The sequence below is a fragment of the Leptinotarsa decemlineata genome, unplaced genomic scaffold (genome assembly GCF_025532065.1).
Source record: "Leptinotarsa decemlineata unplaced genomic scaffold, Ldec_3_MD MMD2_tig00000010_RagTag_RagTag, whole genome shotgun sequence".
Lineage (NCBI taxonomy): Eukaryota > Metazoa > Arthropoda > Insecta > Coleoptera > Chrysomelidae > Leptinotarsa > Leptinotarsa decemlineata.
The window spans coordinates 9,445,189-9,462,924 of record NW_027412538.1 but is presented as its reverse complement, the minus strand read 5'-3'; the positions used below and the strand labels follow the sequence as shown (position 1 = coordinate 9,462,924).

At 34.3% G+C, this 17,736-nt stretch overlaps 2 protein-coding genes across 5 annotated transcripts in view; one reads left to right on the top strand and one right to left on the bottom strand.

Moving 5' to 3' along the window:
- The window catches only part of LOC111508741 (SH2 domain-containing protein 4A), a 75,827-nt gene extending 67,917 nt beyond the window's left edge, over positions 1-7,910 (top strand). For both annotated transcript variants that reach the window (XM_074171402.1, XM_074171403.1), the window contains exons 3-5: positions 1,057-1,278; positions 4,475-4,669; positions 7,270-7,910. In XM_074171402.1, the coding sequence (XP_074027503.1) occupies positions 1,057-1,278; positions 4,475-4,669; positions 7,270-7,382 (530 nt within the window). In that variant the 3' untranslated portion in view covers positions 7,383-7,910. The remainder of the gene's footprint in view (positions 1-1,056; positions 1,279-4,474; positions 4,670-7,269) is intronic.
- Positions 7,911-10,896: 2,986 nt separating this feature from the next.
- Positions 10,897-17,736, bottom strand: part of LOC111511594 (cyclin-dependent kinase-like 2) — a 29,844-nt gene continuing 23,004 nt past the window's right edge. For 2 of the 3 annotated variants that reach the window (XM_074171399.1, XM_074171400.1), the window contains exons 4-7: positions 17,181-17,472; positions 14,457-15,497; positions 11,342-11,412; positions 10,897-11,103 (exon numbers count right to left, since the gene is read on the bottom strand). In XM_074171399.1, coding sequence (XP_074027500.1) covers positions 11,023-11,103; positions 11,342-11,412; positions 14,457-15,497; positions 17,181-17,472 — 1,485 coding nt within the window. In that variant the 3' untranslated portion in view covers positions 10,897-11,022. Of the gene's footprint in view, positions 11,234-11,341; positions 11,413-14,456; positions 15,498-17,180; positions 17,473-17,736 lie in introns of all 3 variants that reach the window. The other variant, XM_074171401.1, reaches the window with a different exon arrangement.

Here is a 17,736-nt window from a genome sequence, read left to right as displayed (position 1 = left end):
TGTTTTCATATTTATATACGTTTCCTTCATGTGAACTGCATGACCTATAGGAATAGAGGGTAGCTGATTTCCATTATGCAGAAGTACAGCTTTTAAACTTAGTTTTGAAGAGTCTATAAACAGTCTCCATTCAGATGGAGTGTGATCCAAATTCAAGCAGTCCATCAAACCATTAACATCAGAACAAACTACGAGGTTTTCTTTTTTCTCAAAAAAAGGAAGCAAATCTTTTTGACGCTGTCTGTACTGAGATATTTTCACATCATGTTTTAGAAGATTCCACTGTTGTAGTCTTGACCCTAACAGCTCAGCCTTTTCCTTAGACAAGCGAAGATCTCTTATAAGGTCACTCAACTCTGCTTGACTAATTCTGTGCGGATCACTAGACCTATAGCTTACCTCAAAATCAGGGTCATAGGATGTAGAAGGATGGGTTGCTCCTTCTACATCCTTTCACACCAAAATAATGTTCATAGGCTGTCTTAACGATAGGTGTCATTTTACGTTTCTGAGCCTTAAATGTTATTTCACCACATATATAGCAAAAGCTATCGACAGAATTCACACACTTTCGAGGCATTTCAGATCAGCACTTAAATTAATTTAAAAATCAACTTCACACGATAATTTCAATAGCAACCACGTGCGTACAATTGACAAACTCACATAGGTTATGTTTACTACTTAAGAACAGCTGATGAGAGGGGTGTTATGTAAACAAACATGTGTACCAACTGTTGGTGATGAAATATTTCATTTGTTGAAAACTCAATATACCTATATATAATATAATGATACTGTATCTTGAAAACAAGAGCTAATATATAATTTTTATGGTCACTTTCGGTTTTAACACGTGGAAATACATTAAAATCATCTAATTTCAACCCCGAAACAAAAACTTTGTTGTGTTGTGGTTGCCTTTTGATTTCGATTCATTTTCTATAGATAAAAAAAACCAAAATGTTTTTCGATGGTCTCGTAAATTTCACAGCAAATTACAGTTTTGTCAAAAGTATCCATATTTATATAAAGTAATACTTTTTTGTTTTTTAGAACGAAAAGCGAAACAAGCGGATCAGCAAAAAAGAGAAATAGCCAGACGCGCTAGGCAGGAACACAAACTCAACTCAGAATTTCAACTAGACACTTCCTACACCACTGTTAATTCCGGAGTACCTCCCGGAAGAACGGCTGTTCTAGAATGGTACAGAAACAAAGAAAGAGAAAGGTCTGCAGGACTAGACCCTTCGAATAATGTTATGCCATGGTTTCACGGTGAGATTCAATTTATATTATGAAATCGCTCTCTGTTACTTGAAATGATTTTCCTATTTTTTGCCTGACTCCAAATTAGCATCGAGCTACCGTTGGAGTTAAAAAGTTCCATTTGTTAACCATTGTTCCCCGTAGCGAGCTTTTTTGCCTCTGAAGAACAATGTACCCATTGCATAAGTTTATATCACAATGTGAAATTATAAATCTTGGAAATGCTAATAAAACAGTTATTTCAACGGTTACTACACCTTCAAAAATAATTGCAGCTACACGAAAATGAAACGTTGAATCAGAGATATTAACTGAAAGAAGAACCAATACAGTGCATTCCATTTAAAACAAGCCACCCTGAATAACTTTTGAAATAATTATTTGCAGGAAAAATAAAAAACAGGTCAACAACTATACAGGAGGCCACATTTTGAAATATTCGTTTTAGAGACAAATGTGGAAGCAATAAATCAGAAAAAGAGATTTTTCATTAATTCTTGAAACAAAATCCGATGTCTGGACAATGAGAAGAAAAAAATTCTATAGTGAATGTTCAGAAACGTTTTCACCAACTTCCATACAATGGTACAAACGAGCTTCCATTGCCACCCTCACATGGTTGAGAATCTCGGGAGTGATTTCTTTGCAATGCCTCACGATATTCCCTCTCAAATATTCTAATGTTGTTGATTCTATCTCATACACTTTAGACTTCAAATGACCCCATAGAAATAAATCTACAGTAGTGATATGCGGAGACCTTGGTGGCCATTCTGTAGGACCTCTTCTGCCAATCCAGCGACCAGGAAAATGATCATTCAAAAATTGTCGCACTGCAGCTACATAATGAGGAGGCGCACCATCCTGCTGAAAAACTATTTCGTTTTCGAATAAATGTATATCCTCCTCAATTGCCCTATCGATGCACGGTATTATTCGATTCTCCAACATATCCAAGAATTTGTCACTAGTCATATCCAGGTGTACCAACCATACAGGTACATCAATCTAAATTAATTTTACAATTTTGCCTTATCTATTATTTTACAATATATGTTTATATAAAACAATTTTCAGCTATATAGCTGAAAATTGCTGAAATAGCTGAAAATTGTTTTATTATTTTACAATATATGTTTATATAAAACAATTTTCAGCTATATAGCTGAAAATTGCTGAAATAGCTGAAAATTGTTTTATATAAACATATATTGTAAAATAATAGATAAGGCAAAATTAATTTAGGTTGGTATACCTGAATGGGTGGTACGCCTGAATGGTTTACCTGTATGGGATACCTATATAGCATAAATAGGGTTAGCTTCGCATTAGTTTCTAGTTTTAATCTTCCTCTTTGAAGATGATCACTTGGTGATCGAAACACGTGTCGAGGTGTTAAAAATAACGATTTGGTGTTGGGAAAAAACTCCAGTAACATTTAGTCTAATCTTATATGAATGAAAATTGTACTTATGAAAGATCCTATAAACATTTGTACGACTGATTCCTGATTCTCGAGATAACTTAGTAAGAAAAGGGAAATGAAAATTTCTATGTTTTTTTTTTCATTATGATCTCCTACCACGTACATCCATCAATTTAATTAGTAAGAGATTGCCAATTTTCCATTAGTCCAACGTGCCCTAAAACTGCAGTACAAATAGCTTGATCGTTAACAACTTCTGTCATGTAGACACTCCAAACTCAGAAGTCCACGGCCTCCCTGTTTTCGGGGAAGTACAACCGTGGAACGGACGATTTGGGATGCAAACTCCTATAGAGATGAATAATTTTTCGGGTCTTTACGTCGAGTTGATACAGCTCCTCCCGAGTCCACTTCACTACTCCAAACGAGTTGCACTGCAGTTACCTCTTGTGAGTGGCGTTGTTCCACCCCGAGGTAAGAATACGTCTCTCCGGCATCCAGATGGTGTAGGATGCTTCCATCTACAAGCTGCACATCCTCTCCGTAGTCCCCGCATCGTCCTCTTTTGAGATGGACCATTGCACATTTGTCTATCCCGAATTTCATACCGATAGCATGCGTGTACTCTTCCACCACCCTCAAGGACTGATGGAAATCCTTCTCTCCAGAGGCATAAAGTTTGAGATCATCCATATAAAACAAATGGGTGACCTTGGGCCTCCGGTTTCCGGGGGTGCCACAGAAGGCAATAGTGAGATGCAGAATAGAAGGGGACTGAGGGAATCACCCTGAAATACACCCTTTCTGAAAGTGACCCACCCTGTTTGGACTCTTGCTTGACCAGATGTTATGGTGAAGTGAGTTCGCCAGAGTGGTATCAGTTGTTCAATGCATATCACTATTTTGCCGGGTACCACAAGGCATCTGAGCAAATGCAAGATGAGCTCATGCGATATTGTATCAAATGCCTTACGGTAATCGATCCAGGCCATATTATTATTATTATTATTATTATTATATAACTTAGCTCCTAGGGCGCTGAGAGCAGTTGCTGAGAATACTACAAAAACTAAGTATGTGGTGGATCTCGTCAAAATAAACAACTCTTTCCAATAAAATGCTTGATGAAAATAATTAACATTGCAAAAAACTTATGACAAAAACCAACTATGTTTTGAAAAATTTCAAAAATTTGTATATCGAAAATGAATGATTTTTCGATTCATTTTTTATAGGAAAAAGTTGTTTATTTTGATGACATCCACCACTTACTTAGCTTTCGTAGTTTCTCAGCAACTTCACTTAGCGCCCTTGGAGCTAAGTAATATGCATCGATATAGAAAATTGTAAATATCTCGAAAACGATCAGCTCCAGCGTTGTTGAGGAAGCGTACCTTTTTTACTTGGAAACGGTGTGGGAATCAGGTTTTTTCACGAAAGGTGCCAAAAGTTTTCTGTCAAAAAAGTTAGTGCAATTTGAAATAAATGATGACAGCGTACGCAACGCCCTCTGGATGTTACATGAAAATTAATACTAAATTATGATTTCCCACGTCAAAAAACCCCGTGTACCAAATTTCGTGCGAATAATTTATATTTTGCAAAATTTATTTTTAAAAAACGAAGAACAAAATTCAATTTCAACACCCTGTATTTCCGAAACCAAGCATTTCGGGACACAAGTTTACATAGACTTATTTTCTTAAAATTGTTCCAGGTACACGTCATTGAATATTTTAACGTACTTATGTTACACCCTGTATATATTTTTTGTTGCAGGACTGATAACAAGACAGGAGTCTGAAAAACTTCTCCTCAGCCAACCCTGTGGCACATTTTTAGTAAGACTGTCTGAACGAATTTGGGGATACGCCATATCGTATAGGGCGAAAGACAAATGCAAACATTACTTGGTAAGCGCAGTGCCAAAGTATATGTTCGTTGGCAACAATCAGATGGAACATGAAACCCTAGGTGAGACATAATTCATTATGTTGAGAAATAATTCACGGTATTTTCACGATTTGTAATTGACAACTGAATCGGTTGCTCAATTTCGAAAACGCTGCAATTTCTGCAAAGTGTTTTTGCGTAGTAGGCATTTATCTAATGAATTGTGACTTTACTCGATTGACGCATGAGAATATTTGTCAAAGAGTTGTTTGTGCATTGTGAAATCAGTTGAATATGCATATTATCACATCCTGAATTTCAAGGATCAATTGTCCTTCCTCACTCTGTTGAATGCTCGTGTCATACTTTAGATCTTTGCCTTCTCTTCATGCTAATTAGAATGGGACCATATCAGTAGAAGGAGATTTTTTCTGAATTTCACAAATGAGGTTTTGGAATATTTTGCTGTGACATATAACAGACCACATGATACAAAAAATTAAATACAGATATCTAATATGAATACTATGTGACCTAACAAAATGTACATTTACGGGAAATAAAGGTTTTGGTTTTCTACTGCTCCATTTTCATATTGGTTATACCAAAAGGGGAATAATGGGGAATGTTCCTCAATTTGGGTTATTACAGCAAATACAAGTTTGAACAAAATAAAGTTGAGTTTAATTCATGAGTTTTCCAAATTCACTTCGAAAAGTATTCAAATTGATAGGCAACAGCGCCTATATCAAGTTGAAATAATTTATACGTACTTAGATATTCTACTTTAAAAAAGTAAAATTATCTTAATAAATCAACAATTAAGGCAAAATATAAATTATAGTTCAATACCACCTCCACAAGCCACATAAACAACAGTTGTTTTGTTATTTATTTATATAGAGGAAGATAGGTTAGGTGCACTCGGAACTTGGAACATAAGTAAACAGAACAGCACGCTTCTGAAATACCTCATCTTTGTTTGTCTCCTACAGGTAACAGATTCATTGTCCTTTATTAGCTATAACCGATGTTGCCAAATGGTGAAATAGAAACGAATCCCTTTGAATGTTGAATGCATTATTTCATTCCTCCATTTTTTAGGTATTTGAATAATTTTAAAGAAAAATGTTGAAATGATAAGTTTAAAATGTGTTGTTATAGAGCTCTTTTATGAAAACTACTTGATTTTCGTCAGGAGGAACATTTACCATTGTAATAATATAAGAAATATCATCAAAAAGTCGAAGAATAAAGCTTCATCACCATTGATAGAACCCCCTACCAGAGTTGCATCCAGTACGTAAATTTTAACGATGCATTTTTAATTGCGAACATCCGCAAACATTTTTTGTATATATATTTTTGTAAATAATGGACACAGAAAGACATTTATACCAAATTTCCGCCATTTTGAATTTTTAATTGCTCATTTCTAGTCAAGTTTTGATCAGATTCTGAATCAAAACTCGCAAAATAACTGTCTTGAAAATTTCTAGTCTTGAAATTATGAGCCGAATCAGCATTGAAAACTGTTTTTTTTTTTTCGTCTCACCCAACTATGTTTTCCATGTTTCTAATGATGTTTTCTAGTTCGAACTTCCATTGTCTAATTTGATTTTAATGTGATTCGGAATCTATGAAAGAACAAATAAAATTAGAGTGAACAGCTAAAATATCAATAAATCCTGAAATGAAAATACAAATGAATAAAATAAAATAATGAAGATGAATGATGAAAATGACCACAGAGTAAAAAGAAATAAAAAAGAATAGGAAATGATCAAAAAATAAAAAAGATACAAAATAAAAAGTTGAAAAATAAGTAATAATTTTATTTATTTTTTTAATTTTTTGCCTTCTTTATTTTCTCAATTAATTTTTCTCTGTGGTCATTTTCATATTTTTTCTTGATTATTTTGTTTTATTGATTTTATTTTATTTTCATTTCACGTTTTATTGCTTATATATAATTGATAATTCAATTTGCTCTTTCATAGATTTTCTTAGTTTTATTCATTTAGAAATTCTAACCTTAATATTCGTTTTATTATCGCACTGTAAAACAATTTTACCTAACTACTGAGTATATTGTAATGTCAGAAGTAAAAACAGTGTTGAGTTACTTTTTTGAATAAATGATGAAGCGGAGAGAAGGAAGAGGGGATAGGTGAAAGCACTCGAATGGTCTAGTCCAATTATCACCCGAAGACGATTGTGGATACCAACAATCGAAACGTCGTGAGATAACTTGGTTTGGAATCTCTTAATTTTAATTTTTCTTCTTTTTTGTTGATATTTTTATTTTTTTTTATTTTCAGCTTGTATTATAATTTCAATTTTTAAAATTTTTTTGGTTGTTGCTTGTATATTATTTCTTTGTAATTTAAGTTTTTTGTTTAATAAAATTGTTATTTTTCCGTTAATCTTTTTAATTTTTTACAGATTTTTTCAGGGATTTCAAATCAATTCATATTATATTAGACAATGGAAGTCCGAACTGATGAAATAAAAAGTTTCAGTTCTTTAACTGGCATTTATTACTTTCGCAATTACTTCATACTCTTTTGAAATTCTATGCAATCAACTTTTAACTTATATAAAAAGAAAAACTACATAAAATGTTCATTGATACTGGTTTATACTTTTTATTCCGCTGATTTTTTCTAATTTATTTTCAGGGGATATGATAAATTTCCACCATACACAACCGCTAACAGGAGGAGAGACTTTACAGTATCCTTGTCCAAGGGGTTTCCCTGCTGCCATTGAAGAACTTTTCCAAGAAAAATAGTCATTATTTATATTTTTAAGGCTACTGTGATCGTTGACGGCATTTCAACAAATCGTCTCTTAGTTTAACCTTATTTTATTTCATTAGATCTCGCTACGTATATCTGAGATTTGGCATGCTCAACTGTTTTTTTTTATTCAAATGAGTATTGAGTACTTTGTGAATTAACAGTCCACTTTGAATTAATTTTATTTTTCAAGTGAGAGGTTGGGCGAACTTGTCTCTAGGACATGTCATGAAGAAATCCAATAATTTTTTATATTCAGTGTTGATGTGTTTCATCTACAACTGATTCAGGTTGATATGATAATTACTATTATTTTGGTATATCATGTGTAGATGAATTGAAAATGCCATAAAGACTTCCTTGGCATTATTTTCATCAATGGCTTTCAGTTTTCATAGATTCAACAACATTCTAGTTGAATCAGATTACCAACGTACTGGTCATCTATATACCATTTAATAAGTAGTGCTTTTGTATACATTTTTTACTACCATGATAAGAAATAAACAAGTAACTGTAAATTGTTGTTTTTTTAGTACTGAAATGATTGATCTATTCTCAACCTTAGAGGCAATATTGATTTACAATAAAGAGATGGTTGGAGACAATATCGATCCCTGGGGTATATAGTGTCCATTCCAACCCCCAACAAACTTATCGAAGCAGAAAGCGGGATTGTCTGTCCTGACATTTATCTTTTTGGACAAAACTTATGCCTGGGTTTCTGTGGCATTGAATCAAACCTGGTTACTTTCACCCCAATTCAAAATTACCTCTAGATCCTCATTAAGATATACAACCCCCTGCTGCCTGTGAAGATCGGCGTCCGGAGCTAATGTCCTGAAATCTAATTGGAATGACGAGACAAGTGTGCTGTCGTAAGCAAAGCAATATATTTTCCAATACATCGTTGATTTACAATAAAAAAATGGTTCGAGACAATATGGATCCCTGGAGTATACCAAAACGGTATATTTCCAAAAATAAAATAAAACTATTAGTCATCTTTTTATTTTTTTTTCATCATCATTCATAATATTATTATTCAATCAATTACAGTTTAATATTACAATAAATAATGAAATTTGGAACAATCATGAAATACAGATCAATTCAAAGAACTAAGATTATAAAAAAAATCACATCAAAGGTGCTGCTTCGTTCCCTCCTGTTCATAAAAGAGGACATATGCTTCATCGCTCACCAAGTGATTTTGGCGGAATTGGGAACACGTGTGAATCGTTGTATTCAAGCCACGTGCCACTATACCGGGTGTCAACGAATCTATTAGACAAGTCATAACTTCTAGACTATTAGGTGTATCAAAACGAGATTTGGTACAGATAAATGGTATGTGGAGAGGAGAGTTTTCACATATTTTTCACTTTCCGGTCACTTTCGGTTTCAGCGGAAATGGCTCCGGTTCTGAATTTTTAAATGGAACACCCTGTATATTGTAACTTTTTGGATTTCTGAGACAATTCTGGATCAGAAACTGACATTTCCGGAAGTTTTTCAGCCTACTTGATTTTTTCAGAGTCACTTTTAAAATTGCATCTAGGTGGCTATGATCGGACGTAAACTAATCTATGGACCTCAGGTGATATCAGAAAATTGCAATAGCGGAGTTTTAGTGACTAGTGTGTTGAATATGAATGAGACAAGTTTACAAAATAACATTTTCGTGTCTAACTATTATTTTTCAAATGGCGACCATTTTTTGACAAGCACTTTCCGAAAAAAGGAAACAAATTTCAACTATATAGTCATCAGCTCTCTCTGCAGTTTATTCAATAGGATATTCTACTGCGCCACCTGCAAACGAAGTCCGAAAACAACTCTACAAATACGTACTCCGGGGTGGGAGTGGGAATAATAAACATTTCCTGGAGAGCTGCATATGACGTACTCAAGATCAGGTGGAAACACCTTACCTTTGCCTCTCATAAGAACCTACGATTTTGTAGGTATGTGTGGCAGATATCCCACAGAAAAACGACAACTAACCCAGCTAATGCCACGCAGAAAGCTGAAGTAAAACCATCAGGCAAAGTCTTCCATTTGGTCGAGACGACCATCGATAGACCGAATTCGGAGTACTAGCTCTATTCAGTATCGGGAGGGTCACTTCAGACGGAGTTAACCGTCTAAATATACCGAACAAACAAAATTATTTCCAACTAGTCACGAGCTCTATCTGCAGTTGATTCAGTAAGACTTTACACTGCGCCACCTGCAGACAAAGTCCGGAAACAACTCCACAAATGTATTTCGGAGAGGTGCGTATGGTATATCCAAGTTCAGGTGAAAACACCTTACCTATGCCTCTCATGTGAACCTTAGACTTAGTAGGAAGGTGTGGCAGATACCCGACTGAAAAACAACAACTAACCCAGCCAATGCTGTGCAGAAAGCTGAAGTAAAACCATCAGGCACCTCTGCAAATTTTCCATTTAGAAGATCTATAGCAAGTAACTTGCGATATATGAAAAGCTGAAATTAATTTCATTTGGTCGGGATGACCACCGATAAACCGGTTTCGGAGTACTAGCTCTTGTCTGAATATCCCGAACAAACAAAAATCCAACTTCATGGTCATAAGCTCTATCTGCAATTGATTCAATAGGATATTCCACTGCGCTATCGGAGAGCTCATATGAATATTCGATTTTGTAGATACATATGGCAGATACCTATGGAAAAAAAATAACGAACCCTACTAATGCCGCACTTCAAGGTCATACCGGCTTGCCGCAATAAGGCAGAAAACTTGGCCGAATAAGTACAGAAGGCTGTCATTTTTGGCTAACTGCATCTGCTTAGGGCACATTATTTTCGGACCCAATGATCACTTACCGCAGTGTGTGGATTGGTCATTGGTTGATGATGCTGGCACCCCCTCGCAAATGTATTGCGGCTACCACTTCAACATTCGATAATGATACATACAAATCACCAATAACCACTATGGATTTCAGCTAACTTGAACTACCTATAGCTAAAGATTTGACAAACATAACATACTTTGGTTCATAATTAAGATATTGCACCTTATATCAGTCTGTCCTTCAAGCATCAAGTTAAATTGAGCTCTTCCTTAAACGAAAAAATATTCTAGGTACTGAGATAGCAATCGACTGCATGCAAAATCACGTAACATTCAATCTCCGTATGCAGAAGTTTGTTTTGAAACGTACAGATGTCTGATTTCTTAGTAAAGTAACCAGATCCAAGGTTGTCCGTAGGACATTTTGTAGGTTATTTTAAATTCATCTCATTGATGTTTTCTATTGTCCCATTTCAGATTAAAAGGTAAAACTGGAAATTCTGGCGAAGAATAAATCCAAAACAAACAATTTTTCCAATCACCAGAACTGCAATATTCATTCTGACGCGCGTTTCACCAACTAAGTTGGCGTCTTCAGGAAATCAAGAAAAAAACTGCTTATTCTGGATTGATTTTAAGTTCTTGAATAAGTTTTAACTTTCATACAATTTCAAACAGTATGGAAAAAATATGTTTATTCGAATCATTTATAATAACAATACAATATAAAATAGATTACAATAATATAAATCATTTTTAATAAATTACAGAAGACATTTTTCTGAAATCATAGAAGATAATTTTTTTCACCCATCTTCTCTAACAGGAAATGGTAAACTAATGTCCAAGGTATTACGCTTTCTTTTTGCCTTCATATATCTGTAGGCCTGAAAAATAATATTAACATTTACAAAATATGACTTTTGGTCACTCCACTTTCCACGATATCACTTCGACATGAAAAGTTTATCAATATTTTGGAGATGATGATGTTTGTGATGAAGATGAATGAATTCTCTGAAAAATAAAATAGCATTTTCATTAGTAATGTTAGCTCCACTACTCAAAATCGATAATTCTGGACATTTCTTCCATAAATTGAAAATAAAAAAGTTTAATTCATACCGGTGTTATTTCGTTTGATCGTGGCATCTGCTTCTCCGGAGAATTCCTTTTTTTCATCCTATTGTTAGTTGCTGAAAAAAATTAAAATCGTAAATCGACTGTGACCTGACCAAGATCACGCTCAACTCGACGTGCGCTTCGCGATTGTTCTAGTTACATGTCGCGTCGCTTCGATAGACTTCTAGGGAATTCCCTATTGGCTTCGAGATACCTTGATTACCATATATAAATACTATCCACGCGCATATCAAGGAAGTCTAGTGGACAGTGCGGTACGAAGTGATCTAATAAGGCGAAAGACATTCGAATATTAGTTTGAAGTTTTAGTTGAAGTGTTTGGTTGCATTAGCAGTGAAATGAAGTCAAGTTTAATTTTACAGTGTAGTCAGTTATTGTAAAACCCACGGGGAAAACGTAATACTACTATAACGAACATAACACTAGCCAACAAATGAGAAAAAAATTGCGACTAATATTATAATGGCTATATATGAGTTTAAAGCATCCTAACTGCGACTCAACATCAAAAATTTTCAATCACGTGAAGATTTTGAGTTATAGTTATTTTTTTTATATAAAAATTTTCACATGTAGGGAAATATAAGATCACAACAAGAAAAAACCAATATATTTTGGGGATAACAGACTTTATTTACAATACACATGAAAAAACATTCAAATGAAGTCTTTTGTGCACAACTTTTTTGCAAATGTTGACTTTCATTTACATGTTTCATTGTTTTCCCTCATAAGGAAACAACAATAATACCCCTTCATTGCTTCATCCCATCCGCCTTGGTAACGTTGCTTCATTGTCACTATGTCTTGGTAGAACCTTTCCCCTTGTTCGTCACTGACATCGCCTATATTTTCTGGGAAAAAATTCAAATGGGAGCGCAAGAAATGGATTTTGAGAGACATGCTACATCCCATTCTGCAGAAATTTTCAAGTAGTTCTTCTGAAAGTGTTTCGTAATTTTCTACTTTCTTGTTCCCTAAAAACTCCGAAACAATTCTTTTGAAAGAACTCCACACAGCTAATTCAACATTATTTAATTTTTGATCAAATGGTTGATCACTTAGCAGTTTTCTAATTTGTGGTCTGACAAATATACCTTCCTTCTCCTTGAGCTTTGCATCACTTTTGGAAAAACGTGTTTAAGATATTTAAACGCATCACCTTCTTTGTTCATGGCCTTTACAAAATTTTTCATTAACCCCAGTTTAATGTGTACCTAATGGAGGTAACAAAACGTTTTTGGGATCAACAAGAGGTATATTCTTCACGTTAGCTAGACCTGAAATATACAGGCTGATTCACGGTGGATGGCACATTAGATGTTTCTGGTGAACCAGACAACGGATCACTTTGAAAATTTAATGGAGGGCATATTCGGACATTCTCTAGCCAACTAAAATATTTTCGACAATGCGGTGTTGCCGCTTCTATTAGAAAGCAGTAGCAACTTTGATTTTTCAAATGGAACACTCTGTATATAATATTATTTTTGGAATCTCCAACAATTGCCCGACAACTTTTCTTGATATTTCCCTATACCTATCTGTTACCGTTTTCGAAATAAAAATTAATTTCAATTTTTTTCTTCGAAAATCATGACTTCTAAAAATGCCGATATCTTTTAGTTAAGAAGTACTATGATATCGAAATTTGGTTTGGAGTTAGGTGATACTTGGACACTTCCCACACGTCAGCCTAATCTCCGTTACTTCAATACAGGGTGGTAAAAAAATACAGTTTTTTCGTTTGCTTGAAAAAGTTGCTGAAATTTGATTATTTTAAATGGAACACCCTATATATTATTGAAAATTCGGAAAGCTGCTGAAATTTGCTTTCTTTCTATGTATATCATACCTATACCTAACTAGTCAAGTTTCGGACTTATGAACATTTATTTGTGAAAATGTCCCTTCAGAATGGTATTTCCATTCGGTATTTGGTAAGCAGGCCATGATTACTATTTTACAGTAGCGTTGTGACATTCTCCTAATAATATCGACATTTTCGTCACTTCAGAAGTTGCAAATACTTTCAAAACGATGGAACAAAACTATTCAAACGAAGTTCTTATGAATTTGTTTATTATTTTTGGACAGTGTGACAAAATTATCAGCAGAACATGTAGAAAGTTCAATGAAATGTATCCGAATCTACCGCCAATGAACCTCAAGAAATTTATACGAATTCAGAACAATTTCAATGCATTTGGATCAACTTTAAAAGCACCAAGAAACTTGCCTCGACCCGTAACTTTCGAAGACAACCAGATTAATGTCTTAGCATAATTTCACGCATTTCCCGAGTCATCGATAAGAAGTGCTGAAGAAGATTTGGGTATAAAATATTCATCGGTTCAAAGAATCTTGCGAAGACATAAAATGCATGATTATAAATTCACCAAAATTCAAGCAATGAAGCCTCAAGATCCTCAACAGAGAGTAGAATTTTGTGAAATGTTCAAGAAGATCCACTTTTTTTAAATAAAATTATTTGGACTGATGAATGGTTAGTAATGGTTAGGTAAGGTTAGGTCGAATGTAAGTGGGTCTATTCCTAGACCTAGTAATAGTTCTATGACTTCTATGTGACCACATATTTACGACTTATACGTTCGTGTGTTTCTTCATGGCAACTGCATGTGCAAGAGGAATAGAGGATCTTTTATTACTATTATGGAGTAGAACGACTTTTAAACTTGTTTTAGACGAATCTATAAATAAACGCCATTCGTTCAGGTTATGTGCAAATCCTAATTTTTCCATCACACATTTGTATTTACACACACACATTTCATCCTGCACTGTAAAAAACGAGGATAGCTCATTTTGAAGGTTCCTAAATATTGTAACTTTGGTTTTAGGGGCTAGTAAATTTTATTCTTGTAGTCTAGACTCTAACAGTCCATTTAGGGGAAAAGCAAATTTGTGTTCATTAAATTTTTGTGAAAAAAATCATAACTCAAAAATCTTACGTGTTAGAAAAGTTTTACTATCATTCGCATTAAGGACCAAGAATTAACAAAGAACTGCCCTTGGCATTACACTCGTAAATTGGCTGTAAACGAGTGACAATTGAAATTATTCAATCATATCTTACCTCCTGGTAAATTTGGTAAGCTGAAATCGTCAGTCTTGGTTTTCGCCTCTTTCTTCTTATAGAAACTTGTGGTAAAACTGTTCAACCAAATAGGACCATTGTTCCAAACATGCGTCTTATCGCCGGTGCCAAAGATATTTTCTACGACCACATTCCTCTCCAACTTCTTCAGAAACTGTGTTCTAGGATTCGTCAGGAGCGGTACTTGGACTGGTTTTGTGTTGGTACTACTCATGTTGTGGAGGACATTAGGCGATTTTTTTAGGGGGTCTCTACTGAAGCTGATGTTATTTATACTTGGATGCAAAACAGTCTGGCTGTTGGGAGATCTGCTGTAGTCGCCATATTCGAAATGGAAAGATGTTGGAGGGGAGGTATCGGGGAGAAACGAATCATCTTTCTGATTGCCAGACGGGTGTTTATTGAATTTGATCAAGCTCTCCAATGACTTCTCCATCATTTGCAGTTCCGAGGAATTGCTATTAGTCTGTAGGTTTTTCCCGGACTTATCTTTTGAAAACGAAGACTGCTTTTGGGAAGATCTCTGTTGTAAGCCGTTCAGCCGCTGTGCAGTTTTCGTCAGTGATATAAGATTTTTGTCACTCAATGATTCGTTGTTCATGATTTCATTGCTCAGCTTCCTCTTCATGGTACCTTCTGCGAAGGAAAACCTCCACTTCGAATCTTTCTGAGGCATTTTCCTCTTAGATTCGTCCTTCTTGTCGGTAGCCATCAGAATTTCAGTCTTGAATTTCCTCAGTAGCGGACTATTGAGTTCGATGTTCACCTTGTCTCTAAGAGCCGGTAAAAATCGCTGAGGGAACATATCATGGGTGAAATAAGGGTGTTTCAGTAAATCGTCGGCTGAGAGCCTTTGCTGGGGATCCATGTTCATGCTGCCTTCGAGGAATTCTATTGTGAGGGTTGGCCAAGTGGAAAAGTGTTTGTAGAATCCTATGTTGCTTTCAACGGGAACTTTAATGGCGCTCTTCATTTCGGTGTTTTTACATAGAAGCTGTTCATGACGAGAGCAAGGTTTTCCTGAAAAAGTGAACACTTTGTATTATTATGGTGGTCGTGCGAGACTTCATCATTTGGAACAAAGAGAGAGAAACTTTTTTATAAAAGCAGTAGATTTTGACAGTTCTATTATATCATCAATAATGCCACAATAGAATAGTTCAGAATGCAAAAAAATAGTCTATTCATAGGTGCTTTTGTTTTCGAGAGATTTCTTCCAGATAACAATTGATTAAAGTTTCCGAATTTTTCTTCTGTTTCACAGATAATTTGATCTACCTTTAGCTGTATGATGTCAATATTAATTGAAAAAAAACTAATTAGTGAAAATTCATAGTTTGCTTTTTTTTGTATCACACTTGAATTCGCTTTTAACGTCTGATAACTGAAATCTGCTGTTGAACTTTCATTTCTCATATTTATGAATGAATGAATTATTCAATGATATTCAAAACATTTTCTAATCTGCACTGAATGTTTTTATTGATTTACCTGCCGACAGGGATAGATATACTTGAATTCATTTTCAACGTATACTTTCTGAAACCAATTTCATATTCGACTGCATTTCATTATTATTTTTTCAAGGTATGTTATGTGTTTATCCTAAAATAATTTACTTTTGTCATTTTATTTTACTATGCAGTTCTAGTCCCTAGTTAAGCACATATTGTTTCTTGGGACAATAATTATAATAATAGTAATAATCTTTATTAATTCCAAGAAACAAAAATGTTTATAACAGGGATAACATTAAAAATATTGATTAAATACATTTTTTCAATAACATATCAATTAAATGTACAGTACATATATACATAAATACAAACACACATATTTACACATATACCATACATACGCATACATACCCACATACATATGCATGTATAAATAAATACATAATTAAATTATAATAATAATTAAAAATAAAAAAATATAATATCGAAATCAGAATTTTAATCAGAGGAAGAAAGCAGAAACTTTTTAAATTTCGATTTGAATTTTGTTTTCTGATTTATTTTTAGTTTCTCTGGAAGATAAATTGATGGATGTAGCCGTTACTACGTGGTAGGAAATCATAATGAAGAAAAGAGAAATGAAAAAGTGGTTAGAAACATAGAGACTTTCTATAGAGACTTTCTATGTTTTTTGCCACTTTTATAAAAGTGGTAAAAAATATAGAAAGTTCAATTTCTCTTTTCTTCATTTCTCTGGAAGACTATTTTAACTCCTAAATGAAATATTGATTCATCCCCAAATTTTGAGCGATATGATTTAATTAGTAGTTTTTTGCTTCCCTTGTATTACAATGGATGGTATTCATTTGATTGACACAAACATTCATTTGAATGTTTGTGACAATGAATTTTTTCCATCAGAATGAATGAAACAACAAATTTTCATGTGAAAATGAACTGAACTGAATTGAAATATTGGGTAAACCCCTTCATCAAGTTATGATTTGAGAAGGAACATAATTTCTGTGTGTTAAAAGTCTTATCTCTGCTGGTGCATGAATCATATACTTCTTCCACTTCAATTATAATAATGTATTTATAATGTTCACTATTCAAATTGAAATGGAGATCTTTCTAGGAGAGATTAATATTTGCATGATCTTCCAAAAATGGTTGGCATTCAAACCCGAAAACTAGTGCCACTGAAAAACTCGGCAGCGAAAGCTTCAAACATGTTGTCACTCACCTAGTAATTTAACAATCAGATGGAACTGATCAATATCGCTTTCTCCTGGAAATAACGGATCTCCTGTCATCATTTCAGCAAATAGACACCCTATAGCCCAAATGTCTATGGGAGGGCCATAGTTGGGTTCCGCAACCAGTAGTTCTGGAGCTCTGTACCATCTTGTAGCCACATATTCAGTACATGCTTCTCCTGTAGCGCTGACTAATCTGGCAAATCCAAAATCGCAGAGCTTCACTACGCCCAGTGAAGACACTAAAACGTTCTCCGGTTTGACATCTCTGTGTATTATCTTGGAAAAGAAAACGAAAAAGAAGTTATATCATTGAATGGGTTGAATATGTAGATATGACATATTTTTTATTGCAATACTTTCACCACAATCAACAAGGGGGCATACTTGAAGATTGTCTGTACATCAAATCAGATTTACTTGAAGGTTGTCTGTAAATCACATCAGATTTACAGCCAGTCTTTTTTGATCGATGATTGAGCGAAATATTCGACTTTCTTAGTAAATAAGACTAACACGTTTGCAAATCACCTTGAATCGTGT